This window comes from Coloeus monedula (genome assembly GCF_965178545.1).
Source record: "Coloeus monedula genome assembly, chromosome: 8".
NCBI lineage: Eukaryota > Metazoa > Chordata > Aves > Passeriformes > Corvidae > Coloeus > Coloeus monedula.
The window spans coordinates 37,539,469-37,558,750 of NC_138788.1; the positions used below are offsets into that span (position 1 = coordinate 37,539,469).

The 19,282-nt window shown below is 41.3% G+C and overlaps 1 protein-coding gene across 2 annotated transcripts in view; it reads right to left on the bottom strand.

The window, feature by feature from the left end:
* Positions 1–9,785: 9,785 nt before the first annotated feature.
* The window catches only part of EBF3 (EBF transcription factor 3), a gene marked incomplete at its 5' end in the record, with an annotated part of 118,930 nt that continues 109,433 nt past the window's right edge, over positions 9,786–19,282 (bottom strand). The window contains 4 exons of one of the 2 annotated variants that reach the window (XM_082285613.1): positions 9,786–9,896; positions 16,426–16,515; positions 17,094–17,282; positions 18,473–18,650. In XM_082285613.1, the coding sequence (XP_082141739.1) occupies positions 9,865–9,896; positions 16,426–16,515; positions 17,094–17,282; positions 18,473–18,650 (489 nt within the window). In that variant the 3' untranslated portion in view covers positions 9,786–9,864. Of the gene's footprint in view, positions 9,897–16,425; positions 16,624–17,093; positions 17,283–18,472; positions 18,651–19,282 lie in introns of both variants that reach the window. The other variant, XM_082285612.1, reaches the window with a different exon arrangement.

Genomic DNA, 19,282 nt, shown 5'->3' on the forward strand with positions numbered 1-19,282 from the left:
GCTGTGGGCAGGGGGTGGTGAAAGGTGAGTGGATTTGCCTTGTTAGGAACATCAAACATCCAACATCACCTGCCATCCTTGGGCAACACCACTCTCCAGATGCTCCCATGACTGGCCAGGAGAGAGCTCAGGCTCAGCCTCCTGCTGAAAAAAGGCCAGGCTGGGGTAGGTACAGCTTAGCTTTAGTGAGGCAGCAAAATGCAGCCTAAAGAGACAAATTTCAGGAGATCAGCTGGTGTGGTGTCAGAGTTTCTCCATCATGGGCTGGAACTGTCCCAGCAGCATCACCAAACACCTGTGATCTGCTGTATTGTAACATAACCTCCAAGGAGTTGGAATTTTTAAAAAAATGTAACGATTTGAAAGAAAAATGGCGTTAAATCTAAGTTATTGCAGGTTGCAGCACACGTGTGATGAGCTTTGAGCAGCCTGGTCTAGTGCAGGGTGTCCCTGCCCATGGCAGGGGTGGAACTGGGTGAGCTTTAAGGTTCCTTCCAACCCAAACCATTCCATGATTCCGTGATATTGCATCTCCTTTACATCACCTGGTACTGGAAAAACACGACCCAAAGAGGTATCCCCACTACAGGACAAAGCTGGGCATCAGTGCTTCAGCTTTGGAGATGGAAGTGGAAATGAGTGTATTGATCCCAGATTTTACTGTTTCCATATTCAGTTCCAGATCAAACAACAGGGCTGGTGATGGGAGGGCTGTGCTGGGAGACCGAGACACATGAGGAGGTTTGAATAAGCAGCATAACGAGTGTAATTGCTAAATCTCAACTCAGGGAGATATGGGTCAAGGGAAGGAAAAAGAAGGGTGGATTTCTGTGAAAGGAGAGGAAAAGTCAAAAGGCTGAGGCTCACAGGATAACTTTATTTAGGCATACATTCGGGTTTGAAGCCCCCCGTGTCTCCCATCGCTCCCCCAGCACACAGCTGCTCACCAGCCTGCCCCAAACACCCACTCAGGGGGATGGCAAGGGATAAAAAAGAAGGAAAAAAGAAAGGGGGGAAGAAAAGAATCCAAAACTTGACTGGAAGGACAAAAATATTTTTTTGAGAAAACCACAAGTCTGTTTCCCTCAAAATTTATAGAAAATTCAATCTTATCCCCATTCAAGACGGTTTTCAAATATGATTTCCACTGAAAATGAGGGAAAATGTACCGTCTGATCTATCTTTTATTAATTTTTCCCTGAGAATGTCAGCTCATTCTCTGAAGGAGAGATTATTCCCATTATCAACAAATTTAACTGGTTTTGTTCAAATCTAAGAGCGTTCCTGAATTTGCACTTCCTTTGGCTGTTCACGGAGCTCTCCCTATTATTTAATTTATTTACATCCATGTATGCAATTATATTTCGTAATCTGATTATGTGGTTTATATATTTGTAGGGATGAGAATGCAGAATGTTGCATTTCTTTTTTATTATATGAGTTGTCAAGTTCTTTTTGGATGGAAATGAGAGTTCAGTACCATTGTGGTGAGAGGAGCATTAATTTCATCAGTTAACCAGACCTACCAAAATAGTGCCGGGTGCAAAATCAAGGAGCATATTCTGCACCTGAATTATAAATGTCATTAATTAATTTCACTGATAAAGTTAATATGCAAAGGAGATATTATTATCTATAGTAAAAAAAAATTAATAGGTGGTTTGTGATCATCACATCCTTAAGATACTAAAACCCAGCAGATCTTATCCTTTCAAATTTATTTTTTATTCATAGATAGGGAGAGGAAAACACATTTTCTGCTCTTCCAACACCCAATCATGTTTTCAGTTCTGAGTGAATTAGTCACTGACCTGCACCAGATGAATACATTGAAATGAAGAGGAAAAACCCAACACAACTCTGCTGTTGCTGAAATTGCTGTGACCAAGTTTGTCACTGCAAAAACTCCAACTCCAGGTGCTGAGCTGGATCCTGCCAGCCCAGTCATCTGAACCACCTTGAGATGACCTCAGGAAGTGTTATCTGCCTAAACCTATTTTGCATTTAATCTGAATTATTTATCTAAGTTACTCTTTTCCTTGGGCTCCTTCCCATGGCAGCCTCTGCACTGATCCAAACTGGTGCATGAAATGTCAACCTCAGCCCCTGGCAGTGTCCAAGGCCAGGCTGGGCACTGGGAGCAGCCTGGGACAGTGGGAGGTGTCCCTGCCATGGCAGGGGTGGCACTGGGTGATCCTTCAGGTGCCTTCTAATCCAAACCATTCTGTGATTCTGTGACATCAGAAGAATGCTGAATAAACCCTCCCCATCACACAGTTTGGGACAAAAAACTGTCCTCTTGATAAAACACCCATAGGTTCTTTTGTAATACTTGAGGGCTGCACCTGGCCAGCATGAGCAGATGTTTGCTTCTGGTAGCTGCTTTCCAGGCTAATTAAAAAAAAAAAATAAAAGAAAACCAAGTTTAAAATTATTTATATCAGATTTCTGGTGTACATCAGTGATGTAAATGTAGCTAATTGCTCAACTTTTTATTTATTTCTGTATTTATTTCTGTATTTATTACTTTTTTAGCCATTCCACTTACTTGGTCATGGCCTTTTACAACCATCAAAAGCAGAGCATTTTGGACATCTTTATGTGCAATACCCTGAAGAATGTTGTTCCAGGACACAATGTTTTGTTAAAAATGCTGCTCTCAGTCTGTATTTTCCCTGTGCTCTGTCACTCCTCAGGGCTGAGCTGCTGAAGGGCCTTAACAAATCGCTGGCTGGGGATGTGCAGATCTGGAAAGGGACTGAGGTGGGCAAGGATGGCTTGGCTTGGACCTCTGTAAAATATTTCAGCAGGTCTGGCCCAGTTAATCCTGGTTTAGACCTCTGAAAGGTCCCTGAGTAGCTTTCCCATTAAAAAAAACATTATTTCTGTTTGTATTTTACTGATGTCCTTGGGCCCCTGTTGCTCAGGCTTTAACAGCTCCAGGGATTTGTTAAGATTTGTTGAGATTTGTGAGGCCCACGGCCCTCACCCATGGGCTTGGCTTCACCCCTTGGTCCATCTGAGCCTGTGGCTGGTCCCAAGCCACTGCTTGGCCTCTGCTAATCTGTTCAGGCTGTGCTTAAGGGATGAAGTAAGCGAGGAAATAGTTGAGGAGAAGCCTTTCAAGTCCTTGTAGAGGTATTTGGGACACTACAGCGTTTGTTGGATTCGTGACCTACTCAAATGAGACACGTGGATAAATCAAAACGGGGAAGAAGCACCAGAGACTGAACTGATCAGCCCAAAGAGGCTTGAGATGGTTGTTAGAGGTGGTATTATTTTTGTTATTTACCCTCATTACAGTTTCTTTTATGTCTGTGGACACAAGAGCCTGGAGCGAGACCTGTCCTAAGGAGGAAAAGGGTCACTGGTCACTGGCACAGGGTGCCCAGAGCAGCTGGGGCTGCCCCTGGATCCCTGGCAGTGCCCAAGGCCAGGCTGGACATTGGAGCTGGGAGCAGCCTGGGACAGTGGGAGGTGTCCCTGGCCTTGGCAGGGGTGGCACTGGATGGATTTAAGGTCCCTCCCAACCCAAACCATTCCAGACACACTCCAAGCATTTGCTTCCACAACAGAATTCCACAGCACAAAGAAGGAAGTAATTAAACACAACTTTATTGGGTTTCATTGTACAATTCTTTTTCACATCTTCCTCCTTTCTTCTTTCTTCCATCTTCCCCTTAGTATTTCCATCCCATGCTTCCTCACAGATACAGGGCAATTCTTGTCTGGCTGTGTTACCCACACCAAATCCAGCCTCAGTTTCCTTTTTTAATTTGATTTTTCTATTTTAGATTTTACACAGTAGGAAATCTGTGATTTTTGTCTAGTTGAAGCAAAGTAGCTTTCAGATGATTTGCTTGCACCCTCACCACCCTGGTGGGTCTGTTCTGGGGGTAGTTGCTGTCTTTTGCTACAAAGTCGTTTCTCAAACAGCTTCATTTATTTCAAGATAAATGCAAACAAAGAGTCACATAACCCAAATCCTCTAAAAGCTTTGTGAGCACCAAAAATGTACCATTTTGTGACTAATTAACTTCATCCTTTAATTCATTATGTCCTTTCAGTAATAACACAAAGTCAACAAAGAGAAAACTATTAATTGCAACTGTTGCCTTGTTTAAATAATTAAGAAATAAAATGTTTAAGAAATAGAATAGAATCACGACTGTATCACCTCTGCCACTGTCATATTCCAACTGGCCAAAGCGATGTCACCAGCTGAAGTGGGGTCCCACATCAGGAGGTCTCAACTCCTCCACCAGTTAATTTCAACCTGAGCACTGAGAAATCATATTTGATCTTTTTATCTAACAGTGAAGTTTAGCATTACATAAGAGAAAGGGAGATGGCTTGGGTTTCATTATTTGATTTCTACAGTTTAAAGTTTTAGGACAGTTCAATTAATTACAGCTTTAGTAAGTTATGAAGTATCTGGGTAGAGATAGAGTTTGGAATGATACCAGCAACTTTTTAAAACTTTTTATGACTTGTGGGACTTTTGGAACATTCCTCCTTCGTATGCTTTAGTTTAGAGGTTGTTTGCATGCCCTGACTCCAGTCTGGGTGCTTTCTCTTCCTGTAAAACTTAGGGCACTACATCGAACAACGACGAGCGGCCAAAAAAAAAAAAAAAAAAAAAATCAATTTGTAATCTGATTTGAGGGTTTTGATTTCCTCTGATGAGTTTCAATTTCATTAAAAGCAACCTTATTCGCGCATAAAAGAACTCCTTGAAGGGTAAAACAGGGAATTGTCTCAAAGAGTATAAAGAATCCTCACTCCTTTGTGCAGTTTATTCAGGGCATTAATTGTGGGTCCGGCGGGCGGCGGTGGCTGGCAGATGCTCCGCTATCGGCGCCGCGATCTGCGCGAGGAGGGAGGCGCAGCACAAGGGCTCACATTCAACCCTCCTTGCGGGCTGCATTGACACTCCAGTTATCAACAGCCCTTATTATCTGCTTAGCGGCGGATCGCAGCCTGCCGCTGACATAATAAGCTACAAATCACTGGTGGGGCCTTTCTGCATTCTCCTAATTGTGTGTATTCTCTGGAAAAAAATTATCGCCAGGCCTCTTGTCTTGATGAGAAATTGACATTTTCTGGCAGAGCCTGGCGAGGACTATGTGGGGAGATAAGACTTATAGTTGTTTTAAAGGAGTGCAGCCATTCTTTCAGAGGCCTCTTTATTGCTCTAGTTGACCCACTTGATGAGTATGGATTTCATGAGGTCTTTTTCAGCATTTGAACTATAAAAGGTTCAGAATGACACCACCCCTTATAGACAAAAGATAACCTTGCCCTTTGAATATATTGATTCTTTATTAACTAGGCTGTTTAATGCAATGAAATGAGGCATTAGATTGAAGCCTATTTCAAGTGCTTTGAATAATCTTTAAAAGCTTGAAAGACTTTTAAAAGCTGCTCTGCAATAATTGGCGTGTACTTTTAGAGACTCTTATTCCTTCGTTTTCATTAAGGAATTTTTATCATCTTCCTATGTCTAAACTCACTGTGGGCTGACACAACATATTTCCTCAGCAGGGCTCTTACCCAGGTGTGTCGTAGGTGGTGGATTGCTCTAGGAATTGTCATATGTGGGTTTTCTCCTTTTGTATTTTCCTTGCCTTGAAAGTTAGAGGAACCATTTAGATGCTCATTATTCAAACCTTTGAAATAAAACTAAAGGGAAAAGCGCCAGTGGGCATCGTCCAGACTTTCATCCCTAAAAACCAGATTATTTTTTAGTGGGATGCATCTGATTATGCCACTGTTTAAACATGATACACAGACACACACTCAGAGTGGAACAGTTTTCAGTGCATAATAATAATAATCATCATCATAATAATAACCCAAAGTGCTCTGCAGCTTTAACACCTGTTTTCATCAAATGTGTTTCCATCAGACATGAAAACTATGGAAATACTGGAGAAGAAAGGAAACATGGTTAAAAATCCTGGTTTTCCTTCTTTGTAGGCTGTGGCTACAGTGAGTTTCACCTTCTCCTCACTCCGCCCCTGAAGCACAGGCAGCCGAGGAGGGGCTGGGACACACAGCGTGTCCTTTGGCACTGTATCCACATGCACCACTACATCCATTTGCTTTGGAGCTCTGAGTTCCTCAGTGCCCTCTCAAAGTTGTCAGCAGCCCTCTGATTAATGACCGGATCAAACTCCATAACAAACTCCCTGTTTTACCACCACAGGCACTTACATTCCTCTGCCAGACCCATATTCCTGTGGAAATACCCATTTTTTGGTGCTGCTGGTCACACACAAGGATACAGGAGCACATTTGGCATCTGGGGTGGGGAACTCAGACCTGTACAGCAGGGAAAGCTTTGCAACTTCTCTGACTGGGAGGCGGAGCTGTGCCCAGCTCATTATAAATACATTTTTGTACCCATTAGATGTGCATTGCACATATTATGGCCCAGAGGATGAAATATTTGTGCTCAGTATTATAATTAACCAAAGCATTTGCTTCCTTAGCAGCAGTTAAGAGATGAGCACGCCGACCTTCAGTGTCAAACCACCACACGGAAAATTTGGGTTGTGCTTTGTTTAAAATAACTTTTCCTGTTTACAGACCTTTACAATATGATATTAAAATAGTTTAAAAAAAAAATCTATTGTTATCTTTACTTTACAAAAAGGGTGTCTGAAGTGCACAGTTTTGTTTAAATAAGAAAAAGAGATATTCTGCTGTTATCTTCACAAAAAGTGAGCACTTTTGGATAAATACTTCACCAAGGCTGAGCAACAAGTGATTGCCACTGCAGAGCAGAGATCTCCTTCCTCATCCTCCTTCCAGGGAACTGGAAAGACCACGTCAAGGATTTGAGCTTTTTCATAATAAAGGAATAAAAATTCTGATATTTAGAAATGAAACCCCCAGTGTTGCTTTTTTTCATTTCGTGTTTAGTCACTTTTTTTAATAACCAAACCAGATAAAATTACTAAAAATGAAATTCACAGACAAGAAATACTTTAATTAAATATTGTGTAAAATGAACATTTTTTTATACAGTTAAATATATGAAAAAATGTACAGATAAAACAATCTTATTGTAGGGTCTTTAACAGTAAAATCTACCATTTAGTGAAGCTTTCCGTCTGGAGACAATGAAGCGATGAGTGCATTGACTAATTAATCTAAAACACAAACAGATTGCATTTATGAAGGAACTTGCAGACTTTCTTAACATGTACACGTGACCTCTTTTTTTACTTTTTTTAGAGCAAAACCTTACTTAGACAAAATATAACGGAGGCAATTCAGTTCCAAAGTGACTTCTCAGGCTTTCCCACCTAGCCAAGCCTTGGCCGTGCTCACAGAGCTGTGCTACGCTGAACTGTTCTTCTAAACCCTTTCAGAAAAGCTTGACTAAAATGTGCATTATTTTTTGCCCAGAAAGAAAAAAAAAATTAAAAATAATTTTTAAAAAAATGATGAATAATAATTTTTTTCATAATCCCTCCTTTTTTGGTTAAAAGGTGAATTCTGCTGCAGTTTGCAACGTGCTTTGCAGTGCTGCGCTGGCAAAGGATTTAGTGCAAAGTAAAAATAAAAACAACTCCACGTTTCTCTCACTGGATTTGGCACTGAGAGCCACGGAATACGCCGGAGGTCATTCCAGTTTAAAAAGTACAGTCGGCTACGGGTCGATTACAAAAAGTTCCCTTAAAAAAACCCCAAGAAACCTAAATAAACAACTCCCAGACATTAAAAATTCGGTGTGATGCTGATTTCCCGTGAAACCTTTCACGGTTTTGAGCAGTGCAGGGTTTGGGAGAATGCAGAGTGCAGCAGAAAATCGACACGTAAAGGAGTGGCAGAATTGTACACCAGGATTGTGCTTTTTTCCCCTTATTTTTTACACCAGAAATCATCCAAATGAAGTCGTGATTAAGAATTGTGGTGTAAGCCTGTGATAAAACAGCACAAAAGTTCTTCAAAGAAGTTCACTTTTAAGGCATCAGAGAAGTTCATGTGGCAAACATTTTAATTAAAACATCAGAAGTGAATTTATTTTTAAACTTTAGGCCTCTGAATTTTTCCAGTAAACACAGTTCAGCTATGTGGCAAAGTCATGGGTGGCAGCTAAAAATGACTTTTTACAATCTTAAAAAAAAAAAAAGTTAAAAATAAAATTTAAAAAAAAAAAAGAAAACAAACAAACAAACAAAAAAAAAAGGAAATAAAAAAATGCAACCACAAAATAGATTCATCTTTTCTGTGGCTGTATCACATGCACATATTCTACTAGCATTCATTACAGCCATGTGGCACAATTTTGATTTGACTATACAACAAACGACTTTTTCTTTCAAAATTATTTGTTCTGATAACTTAAAAATAATATAAAAATAAACAATGAATTTGAATTTTTGAAAAAAAAAATTAAAAAAAGAAGGATGGAAAGGCTAAACAATAGCAACTTTATGAAGTACAAATGAAATGCACGGACACTGATTTATTTAAAAGAAAAACATGAAGGCAACAGTTCTTGGCTTAATGCTATTTTCAGCATCACGATACCAGGCCAGGACAAAAACCAATACACACAAGAACATAAAAAAAAAAAAAAAGATGAAAAGCAATATACAAAATTTCAAAGATAAATACAATATTTATAGTTGATATGTTACAAAATAAATTCCCTTAGTGACTGCAAGTGTTTATGTGAAAGAAAGTGTTGCAATGGATAAGACTATTTTATTCCTTATAGCCTTCATAAGGAATAAAATCTGCTTTTTTTTTGTCTAAATATTTAAGTGGATCTGAAAAAAATTCAAGACAAGTGTATAAATATTTAGCTACAACTTTGGCAAAATCACAAAAGTCTACAATTTTATAACCACATACAAAACACATTAGGGAAGAAGGATCTAGAAGTCAAAAGGACAATTTTCTGGTACAAGAAACATAGACTTCACAGTAGCCTAAAATGCAATAGTATACAGTGCTAGCAAAAGTTGAAAAAATGTTGCAGATCACACTTGCTTAACAGGAAGCTCTAGCAGTGGAAGTATATTTTTTTCATTTTTTTAAACCAACAGACAGTAGCAATTTCTTTTTTTTTTTTTTCTCTGTCAGTGTGCTTGTTGAAGGCAAGAGAATTCAATATCAAAGTTACAATTTCTAACTACAATAAGTTACAAAGTTCCATTTCATTAAGATGAAGTTAAGCAACGATAAACCCCCCCGCACCCTCCCCCACGCCCCGGTTTTTTGTGTGGTTTTTTTTTCTAATCATATATTCATCCTTTTTTTTTTTATTCTTTTTTTTTTCCAGTTTGATGGCTCATAACCTCCTTGGCCCCCTTTTTTTTTCCACCACAAAAAAATATTTCACATTATAGAGATACACAACCATTGTGAATCTAGTTATGAGTACAGAAAAATGTTCGGAGGCATTTTTCATCAGTGTTTCATGATAATCAAAATGGTGCATCCACAAAGTTTCTCCCAACACATAGCAAGTACTAGACATAGCCAAGACGTAATCAGAAACTTTATACAAAATAGGCGTCGCTTTTTCCTTATTCTCCAGGACTGAGAAATGTGAAAATATGAGAAAAATTCAGTCAATAAAATGCAATTGTTCATGAAGAAGTAGGTTGTTTGCATGTAGATTCTTAATAGTTTAAATAAAATCTTTAAACAAAGTCTTTTTTTTTCTTTTTTTTTGTGGGTTTTTTTTTTTGTGGGTTTTTTTTTTTTTTTCCTGTAGCATTTCGATTTGTTGCTGATTCTGCGTGAAGATACTGCTTCCATCAGCATGTCTTAATATACTAAACTTGTCCCCTAAGCCCATCCTCTGCAGCTTGGTGCTACGGTAGGTAAACAAAAGTGACTTTACATTGGTGGGACTACAAGCCCGGACATGGCTAAAAGAAAAAAGAGAAGAAAAGGAGCTGTTATTGGCACGCTGAGCTGAGGCACGTCGGGTTCAGAGCCACCACGGGAGGATGCAGAGCCAGGCTCCTCCACGGCATCCCCAGAGCAAGGACCACAGCCACTTCTCCCAGCAAAGCACACCCCAAAGGGCCTCTCCTTGAGAGAGGAGCTCTGTGGGCAGAACCCCCCAAGTTCCCCAGGCTCGAGCTCCCTCCAGGCTCCTGACAGCTCCTCTGGCTGTACCAGCACCCCTTGGGGACATCCCCACCAATCACCACTTCATGCCCTGGGCAGGAAACCTCCTTTTCCACTCTTCTACTTCATGATGAAAGCAGGACAGAGCAAACCAAGGATTGTCCAAGACCAAAACCAAGAACTCTAAACCTTCTCCCAACCCTAGAGATCAAACACCATAGAAAGACATGATATTAATGCCCTGACCAGCCATCTCCTGGGGTTTTTTAACAGATAAAGACTGAGATGCCAACAACCACTGTTTTTTTCCTAGTTAACTCTTTGGTAGAAGCGTAATTTAGACAGTCTTTAATTTTAGTGTTGTTTAATTTTTGCCATAATGATATTTCTCATTAATTTATGTACAACAGATATTAATAAATTTGTTCGTGTAGCGATGTGAACTTCAATTTCTCAGTTCATTAATTTCAACAATATTAATTTATTTCAGATTCGCTGTTGCAGCTTTACGGTTTGGAAGAGCTGGGTCTGTACACATTTCACAGGTTACACAACCACCAGCAGCATTGCTCCAGCAGCTGCACCTGGAGCAGCCCCTAGTTCTCACAGAGCCTTCCGTGGATTTGGATGGGGTTAAACCTCTCTAAAACACAGCTCGGGTGATGCTCTTGGAGCAGGATAAAGTCTTCCAAGTCTGCCACTTTTCTCCCCAGTTAAACTTGTCAAATATGTCAAAATCAAAACTGAAGTTATGATTTTGCAACAGTTACAATAATGAATTTTTTAAACCTAGCCAGCAAGTGAAGCTACAAAATTTAACTGGGTAATAGTGGGTATATTGGCAGAGAGCCTTTCTACCCTAAATATTCAGTTTCCTTATCATGTTTTCAGAGAATCACAAAATCATTTAGGTTGGAAAAGATCTTCGATATCACCAAGTCCAAGCTGAGCCTGTTCCCCACCTTGTCCCCAGCCCAGAACACTGAGTGCCACATCCAGACCTTCCCTGGACTCCTCCAAGGACGAGGACTCCAAACCTTCCTGAGCAGCCCCTTCCAAGGCCTGACCACCCTCAAAAACCTTTAAAAACAACACTTCACTAAATCCCCTCTGTTCCACACTTCATCAGCCCAGGCCAGCAGATGACCTCGCCCCGTGTCTGGACCTGCCAAACCCCTGCTCTCAGCTTGGCTTCTCCTGTGGGATTCAGCCAGCAGCAAATCTATCACTGTGCCAGTCTGGTTATCGGGGGTGCACCTGACCTGGGGGGTGCAGGAGATCATTTTAAGGAACGGTTGTCATGGAGTCATAGAATCATTAATGTTGGAAAGGACCTTTAAGGTCATCAAGTCCAGCACTGTCGTGGTTCACTACAAAGCCATGTCCTCAAGTGCCTCATGCTGCAATTCCACCATCAGCTGCTCCACCCCTGGCAGTGCCCAAGGCCAGGCTGGACACTGGGGCTGGGAGCAGCCTGGGACAGTGGGAGGTGTCCCTGCCCATGGCAGGGGGTGGAACAAGATGATCTTTAAGGTCCATTCCAACCCAAGCCGTTCTATGATTCTGACGTGTGAAAATTTAGATTATCTGCTGCCATATTTTTCTGGGGGAAAGAAAAAAGTCCTCAATTCTTTAATTTAACCATTTTTATTGAATTTTCTTTGTAGCACAGTCAGAGAGGGGGGCGAAAGGTTGATGCTCTAGACGTGTATTTCACAATTTATTTTAGTAGCAATCTTTGACAATTGTGAATTTCTGCACTGAGCTTCCTGCTGTGCAAATTGATACCAAACGCCTTCTTAAAGAAAAATGAGCTGGTGAGTTTTTTAATAATAATTTTAATACTTTCATCTGGAGGAAGACCAGAAAATTAAGCAGGATGCAATTTTAAAAGAATATAGAGAGCCTTTTGCTCTGCATTACAGTCCTATAACCAGAGAGCAATATCTTTCACAATCTATAGAAAGTAAATTACGATTGAAAACCAAATTTTGAGCACATATTGTACTTCCAACTTTGCAGCGAGCCAGTAGTCTCTCACTAAAAAATTTCTTTTCTACCTTTAATGTTCATTGTTTTAAACAGGAAAAGGCTCTCTGCCCTAAGGAACACACACGGTAGGATCCTGCTCTTAAAAAATTGTGTGAGTACTTGACTTTCTGGTCATAGACTATGGAGGTCATGCAGAGTCAACAAGATTGTGGCTTTTTGGATAGGGCCCAAAAGCCCTTCTTTGTAGGCTTATTCACAGGAGTGAGTCAGGCCCTGGGGGCAGCAGAGAGAGAGGTGTTTCCTCCAAGAGCCGCAGCTTCTGCGTGCTGACCCTCCTCAGGCACCGGCTGGCTGAGCATGGACGGGCAGCTGGCATGGGTGCAGCAAGGGGGAGAAGTAAACATCAGCTCTGGCTGGCACTGCCCCCACCCTGACCTCTCTGAGATCTCCCCAGGTTGTCTTTTTTATTCTTAACCTCTGTCTTCATCACTGAATCATAAAATCCCAGAATGGATGGGGTTGGAAGGGATCTCAAGGACCAGCTAGTTCCAACCCACTGCCACAAGCTGGGACACCTTCCACTAGAAGGTGTCTTGGATCTCTTTCCAAAAGAAGGGTCATCTACAGACATCTCCATCTTCACTCTCGGGCAGTAGGTCCTAAGCAGAGAGAGGGTTTTGGGGTTGTGCTTACAGGCAGCAACATCTTGCTTCTGGTGTGGTGGGCTCAGGTGGTCCTGATGCTCAGGGTGACATCAGCACAAGCCAGAAGTTTAGAGCAACTCAACTTCTGTTTAATTCTTTGTTAGGAGACAAAATAATCGCCCTGAGGTCCAGCTGGAGCTCCATAGTTCTGCTGCTCTCACCAACTTAGATGCACCACAAGCAGCATTTTTCCACACAGCGATACCCTACAGTGGTTTACCCACCAGGAACGGGGCAATTAACCCTCAAATCCCTGCAAAAGGAGCACCCTCATCTGAATCCTTATCCATTCTTATCCAAGTCCCTCCTTATCCACCAGCTGCAGGATTTGCCTCTGATACAACGCCAGTGACCACGAGCTCTTACTGCCCTCTTGGTTTGACTGGATGTGACCATTCCTAACAGTGCCAACGCTCAGCTGTCGCTCAGCTCCTTCACATCCTGCTCTGTAATGAGGCTCTCTACTTGAAGATCACGAAAAAAACTTCAGCTGTGTTGGACTGCAGCTCTTGAACTCTGTATTTTAATTTAATGTATAAAATGTGCTGATCAGAAAACTCTCGAGGTGGTTGAACAGAGTCCAGAAAGCAACTAATTAAACTTTAAAAAGAGTTCCATGTCAACAAACGACAGCAAAAATAGGAAGGAAGAAGCAGAAACTCCCTAATGAACTCTATGTATCAAATTCAGTGTAAAGAAGTACCAACACAAGAGTGCTGGTGGCTTTTCTTGGTGATGTCTAATGAAGGAAGGAGCTGACAAACTCATCCCTGTCCTGCCCCTCAGCTCTGGCTGCAGCTCAGGCCAAGGCAGTGGCTGAGATCTGTGAGGACCACGGGGTGAAGCACTGCCAATCTGAGGCCTTTTGTGATTCAGGCTGAATTGACTCAAAGCTTTGGGTGGACAAAGGGATGGTGCCTCTGCTGGGATGCTGAAGGAACTCACAGAGGACTCCTGGGTGAGGGAGGTGAGGTGGTGCTGAGGCCCTGGCACAGGGAAAGCTGTGGCTGCCTCAGGATCCCTGGCAGTGCCCAAGGCCAGGCTGGACATTGGGGCTGGGAGCAGCCTGGCACAGTGGAAGGTGTCCCTGCCCCAAGTTGGAACTAGATGGTATTTAGGGTCCTTCCAACCCAAACCCTACCAGGAGTCTATGATTCCACGTCAGTTCCCTAGCTCCCACAATACTGAGCATCACCTCGTGGTGCTGTCTACTTTGCATAAATTATGCAATTTTTTTGCCTCAACCCTGGAAGTCGCTGCTCTAATTACCAGACCAGAAGGACATTCTGCCTGTTTCTCTGCGTCATTCTGCTCAACACAAAATTATTCAGCTTCAGCTGACAGAGGAAAATTGACAGTTTTTATTTAATTAGTTACTTATTTGTCTATTTATTATCTATTTATTTTCAACACTTGGTTTTCAGTTCAGATGCTGATCCAAAACCCAAAAGGATTACACCAAATCTGCTGCTTGGATTGCAGCATCTGAAAATCAGGGGTTGAAGGCATCATTAGGTCTTCACTGGGCTCTCTGGGCATGAAAAAAGCTTAGTGCAAAGCAAGGATGGGCTCAGCTCAAGAGCTAAATTCATGACCTGTTTAACAAAATTGGTATTGGCTGATTCCAAGTCATCATCTGAGCTTTATACAAAAAGCATTTTGTTCCTGAGGATGGAGATGTGTGGTTACTGGGGGCTTGGGGAGGTGCTAAGGGACATTGGGTGCTTGGTGCAGGCATTCAGCCCTCCCAGCTCTCCTTAAAACCCCACTTTGAGGTAATCTAGAGCTCTTAAGTAAAGAGCTCTAAAAAACATAAAACCTTGAGTATCTGATAGGAAGCCCTTTATTCACATGCTGAAATTAGAGAAATTAAGATAATTTTAATTTAGATCTTTAAATAATTGTGGTTTTCAGAGTAAATCAAAATCAATTAGTTGATACAAATACAAATATAGGAATATTCACTACAGAAGAGCTGCCTCAGATCTTAGCCATGCGTTACCACATTTATATAATTATTTTATTTTTTATTCCTTTTATTATTTTTGTCTATTATTTGATGTTTATTATTTTCATTTATTTTCATTTTATTACCTTTTTTTCCTTTTTTTCTGTTATTTTATTCCAGTATTTACTTTTCATACCAGTGTCTTCCTATGAAAAGAGGAAAGTAGGACACTGGATTATTTTATGAATGGATTATCTTTTCTAAGAATACGGATATAGTTTCCTACTTACAGTAGTAACACAGTGAAGCTTCCACTAAAGAAATATGCAAAAAACTGTTAATTTAATTATCTTTTCCTTTAATAGTCATGCTACAATGAGTCTGTGTATCTGGATTCTCAGCTCTTTGTTGACCTGAGTGCATAACAAGGTCTCAGATGGTTTTTTTGGGCCAAGAAGTTAATAGCAAGCTACAGGAAGATTAATTTTGAGATCCTGGTGTGGATTTAGGGTGGACAAGCAGTTCTGCGGGACTGGGATGATAACTCTCCAAAGTGCCTTCAGCATCCCGCAAAATGCAGGTGTCCAGAATTATTTTGGGAAATTACAATATTCCTCATCTGTTTGCCTGTGAGTGCTGGCTGGATTATGGATGCCATGGCGATAAGAAGAATAAATAATCCTGTGCTGCTGCTGCTTCTTAACTGGGGAAGTCAAGAGGAGCGACGACCTCTGGGATGAGAGTGTCCTCAGCCCTTCCTGGTTTCAATGGGATCTGAAGTGTTTCAATTTACTGCACCGTGCACTGAGACTCCACCAGAGGCACACCAACCTTCCCAATGATTCTAACACACCTTCAGTCTCACATTCTACACGTCAAAATACCCCCTACAAGTGGCAAAATAGGCCATGAGTCTTCCTTTTTAGGGTGACTTCTTTGTTCGTGTTTTCATTCTCACACTGTGTCATAATTCCTCCTTCCCCACCCCCAACAGGCGGCCACAGACATTCTGTCACTGAATTATCAGCTGTTCTTTGCATTACCCCCATGAAATCACATGAATTTAAAAAAATAAATAAAATAAAAAGGCAAAATATTAAAATTGCCTGCCCTAATTAAAATACTTAGTTCGTTTAGGGATGTAACCACTCTAACACCACAGTAGGAGCTGGGACCACCAGAGCATTCAAACAACTGCACACAGGGCTACCTAGTCCAGGGAAGCTTAGTCCACTGAGTAAAGCTTAACCTGACTTACATTAAGTTGACACATGTAAAATCAGTACTGCACCCTATATAAAGTGAGGAAATCACAGCATGTCCTGCCAGAACACTGCTGGGTTTAAACATCCACAGAAATGTGTTCAGAAAACATATAAACACCAGGAGTACACAAACCCTCCAAGAGGCATTCAGGGATACAGTCTTCCCTAAAAATTTAAGGCACGGACTCCTAAGGGAAAATGCCAGAAAAACAAGTGGTGTTTTCTCTAATGCAAGTATCAAAAATGAACTAAAAGCCTGAAAATCTCAGCAGACTCTTCACACTACCCCACTTCTCCCGCTGCTTTTGCATCACTACGAGAGCACCAAAAAACCAGCCAGGTACCTTTCTCCCCGAGAATGAAAGCACCAAAAAAAAGAAGCAACAGAGAGAAAATTGAGAGAGATCCAGCTCACCTTGAAGTCCATTTCCATTTGCACTGGTGCAAGATGGTGGAGGAGAGGCTTGGGGCCTGACAACAGGAGCGAAGGCGCTCTTTTGTTTCACTGCAGAGATGACATTGGCAGGTGAGAATGAGAAAATGCCGTGTGTACTGCTACAGTTTGAAGGGAGGGTGACCGAAGAGGCTGCCATGGTAGGGCTTGACGGCACTACTGCAATAAAGCAAAAATAATCAGGACTCAGATTGAGGTTTTCACGGCAAACACGGAAAAAGAGAGTGATAGGGCCTTGCCTCTTAAAATATATATAGAGATATATATATATAAAAAAATATATATAAAAAAATAAAAATGAAATGCCTTGGCTTGGCCACTCTCTGGATAACAGGCAAACTCTTTTGTGTTGGACTTTTGTTACAAATTGCGCAGTCCAATTTTTATTTTGGTTTTTTTTGTCTTGTTTTGTTTTGTTTTGTTTTTTCTTTTTTTTTTTTTCTCTATCTGAGATTGTATTCTGGCACAAACAGATCAATTTATTATTTTCATTTTTACGTCCAGCCTCCAGAGTCACCCCTCCTTTTATCCAGTAGCTGACAATAGAGGAAATCAAAACAATGCAAGGAGTTGATTTTGTAGTAAATATGAATCTATATGATGATGTGTTACCAAAAATAGACACTTACTGCCATAAGGAGAGTTAGCTGAGGAGCCATTAAGAAATCCAGGGGAACCTGGTACACCTAGATTGGGCATGCCGGCATTGCCATATCCATTCATGCTATTGCTGACTGTGTTGTAATTGGACTGCTGAGGAGTACTGCTGGGAACATATCCTCGCGGGGAAACACTGCTTGTGTTGCGACTGTAACCTACTGTGTTAGAAACCCCCCCACCCCAAAAAAATAATGTTATTTTATAAGATAGACTTAGGGCTGGGGGGTTTCCTCATGCAGCATATATTACACAGTTTTAATTGATTGCACAGCTTTGCTCTGAGTTGTCTCTCACTGCCCTATCAACTCTTGCAGCTTGAGATAACCTTATCACGCCAACCCTACTTAAATCATCCGCGAGCACTCTATGTTGTCTCTCCTCTTAGCACAGACAGCCAACAAAAGCTCTCTTCGATCCAGCTGTGTCAGGTGCCTTCACGTTTGTCTTTAGGAGCAATTATCAACAGGCTCGAGTCCCGCTTTGTACCAACACACTGCGTGAACTTTCAGCCTCTCCACACCTTCAAATGCCAGAGCTGACAAGAAAAACTTTTTTGTTGCGGTGATTTACTTTAAAAGGCTGTTTTGGGGTCTTCATTTTGTGATTGATATTTTTATGCTAACAACAAGCTGTCGTAAGGTGTAGCCATCAGTGAAAACTAATTCAAGAGCAAGTACAGAATTTTATAAGGCTTATTAGCTTGGAAACGCATTAAAAGGCAATCTTTTTAGAAGAGGAAACATAGCGGAATCAGGATTTTAAACAACAGTTTGTTCCTATCTGAGCAATCAATTTAATAATTACATTGCAAGCAAAAAAAAAAATGCGTTTGAACATATCTAATAATCCTGTTTCCCTCCTTTCATTAGTACCAAAATTAATTTTAAATGCAATATGCTACATGCATTTTCAATTACAACAGGTAAATTAAATCAACTATTACTTTTATTAGTAACATATATGTCACACATGCCTACAAACAAAGTATTTTAAAATCACAGACATCAAATTAGATTTATCTGTGTAAATATTCCAAAACCAGGTGGAGGTACCTAGACATAATTATTTTATAAACCAACCATACACGCTGTATATTTACTGCGAATAACAAAGAGCTTTCTACACTTTGCCAATTTTATTTTTTTTTCCCCCACTGGAGATGCTTTATGACAACAGCAAACAAAAGAATAGGGAGAATTAAATATTATGAGAAAGTTAAAGACAGCATTTCATTCCACGCTCAGACACGGGGACAGAGAGAGGTAGGACACAGCGGTGACATCAGCTCGCAAGAACAGGCCAAAAGCAGCCAACAAGGTGAAGGATTAACCCTTGAAATCCCACCTACCTTGGTCGTTGGCTTGCGATGTTTCAGACACATTGACGGCGAGCTGGCTGCTGAAGGAGTTCACGCCCATCATGCCGGTGTGGGCGGGAGTGTTGCCTAGAGTGGGGATCTGGTTGTGGTTGCGGGGCACGCTGTACAACGCCTCAGCAATGTCAGCTGCTCGTTTCAGGATTATTTCCTAGAGAGACACGAAATAAGCACTGACAACTCAGATTTGTGCAAATGCTCCAGGTCGCAATAGTGCTAAAATCTACCGAAGAGATTCATGTGGAATTACAGTGAGGTTGGGGAGTTTGGTGCTTGTTTCAACAACACCTCCTGTTTTCCTTCCCACACCCAATTGCACCTCAGCACAGTAAGTACAAAGAAAGAAAGAAATTAACATCAAATCCCTTCGAGTTTAGAACTGTAAGTCGGGTGAACATTGTCACACGGGTTTTATGAGTCCAAGGCGGGAGTTGTATTTTCAGCAGTTTGCAAAATACAGTACGGCTGATCCGCTCGGTTGAGCAGATTTCTTTAGGACTTCCCATTAGTCACTGTATATTTTGGCCCGAGTTCAAGGTTATTCTCTTGCCTTAATGCTTGCTTATGCTTTTGGCACCTCACACTTAATTGTCATTTCTGATAGGCAAACGAGCGGCAAGAGGAGAACGGGAAGATGAAGCGTTTCCCTCAGAGCATTGCATCACATCCCACTGCCCTCAAGGTGGCTGGCAAAGCCCGGCTGTGTACAAAGGCAACGTGCTGATGCTCTGCCAGCCCTGCACACAGCAGGTATTGATCTACACGTGTCGGCGTGGGAACAAA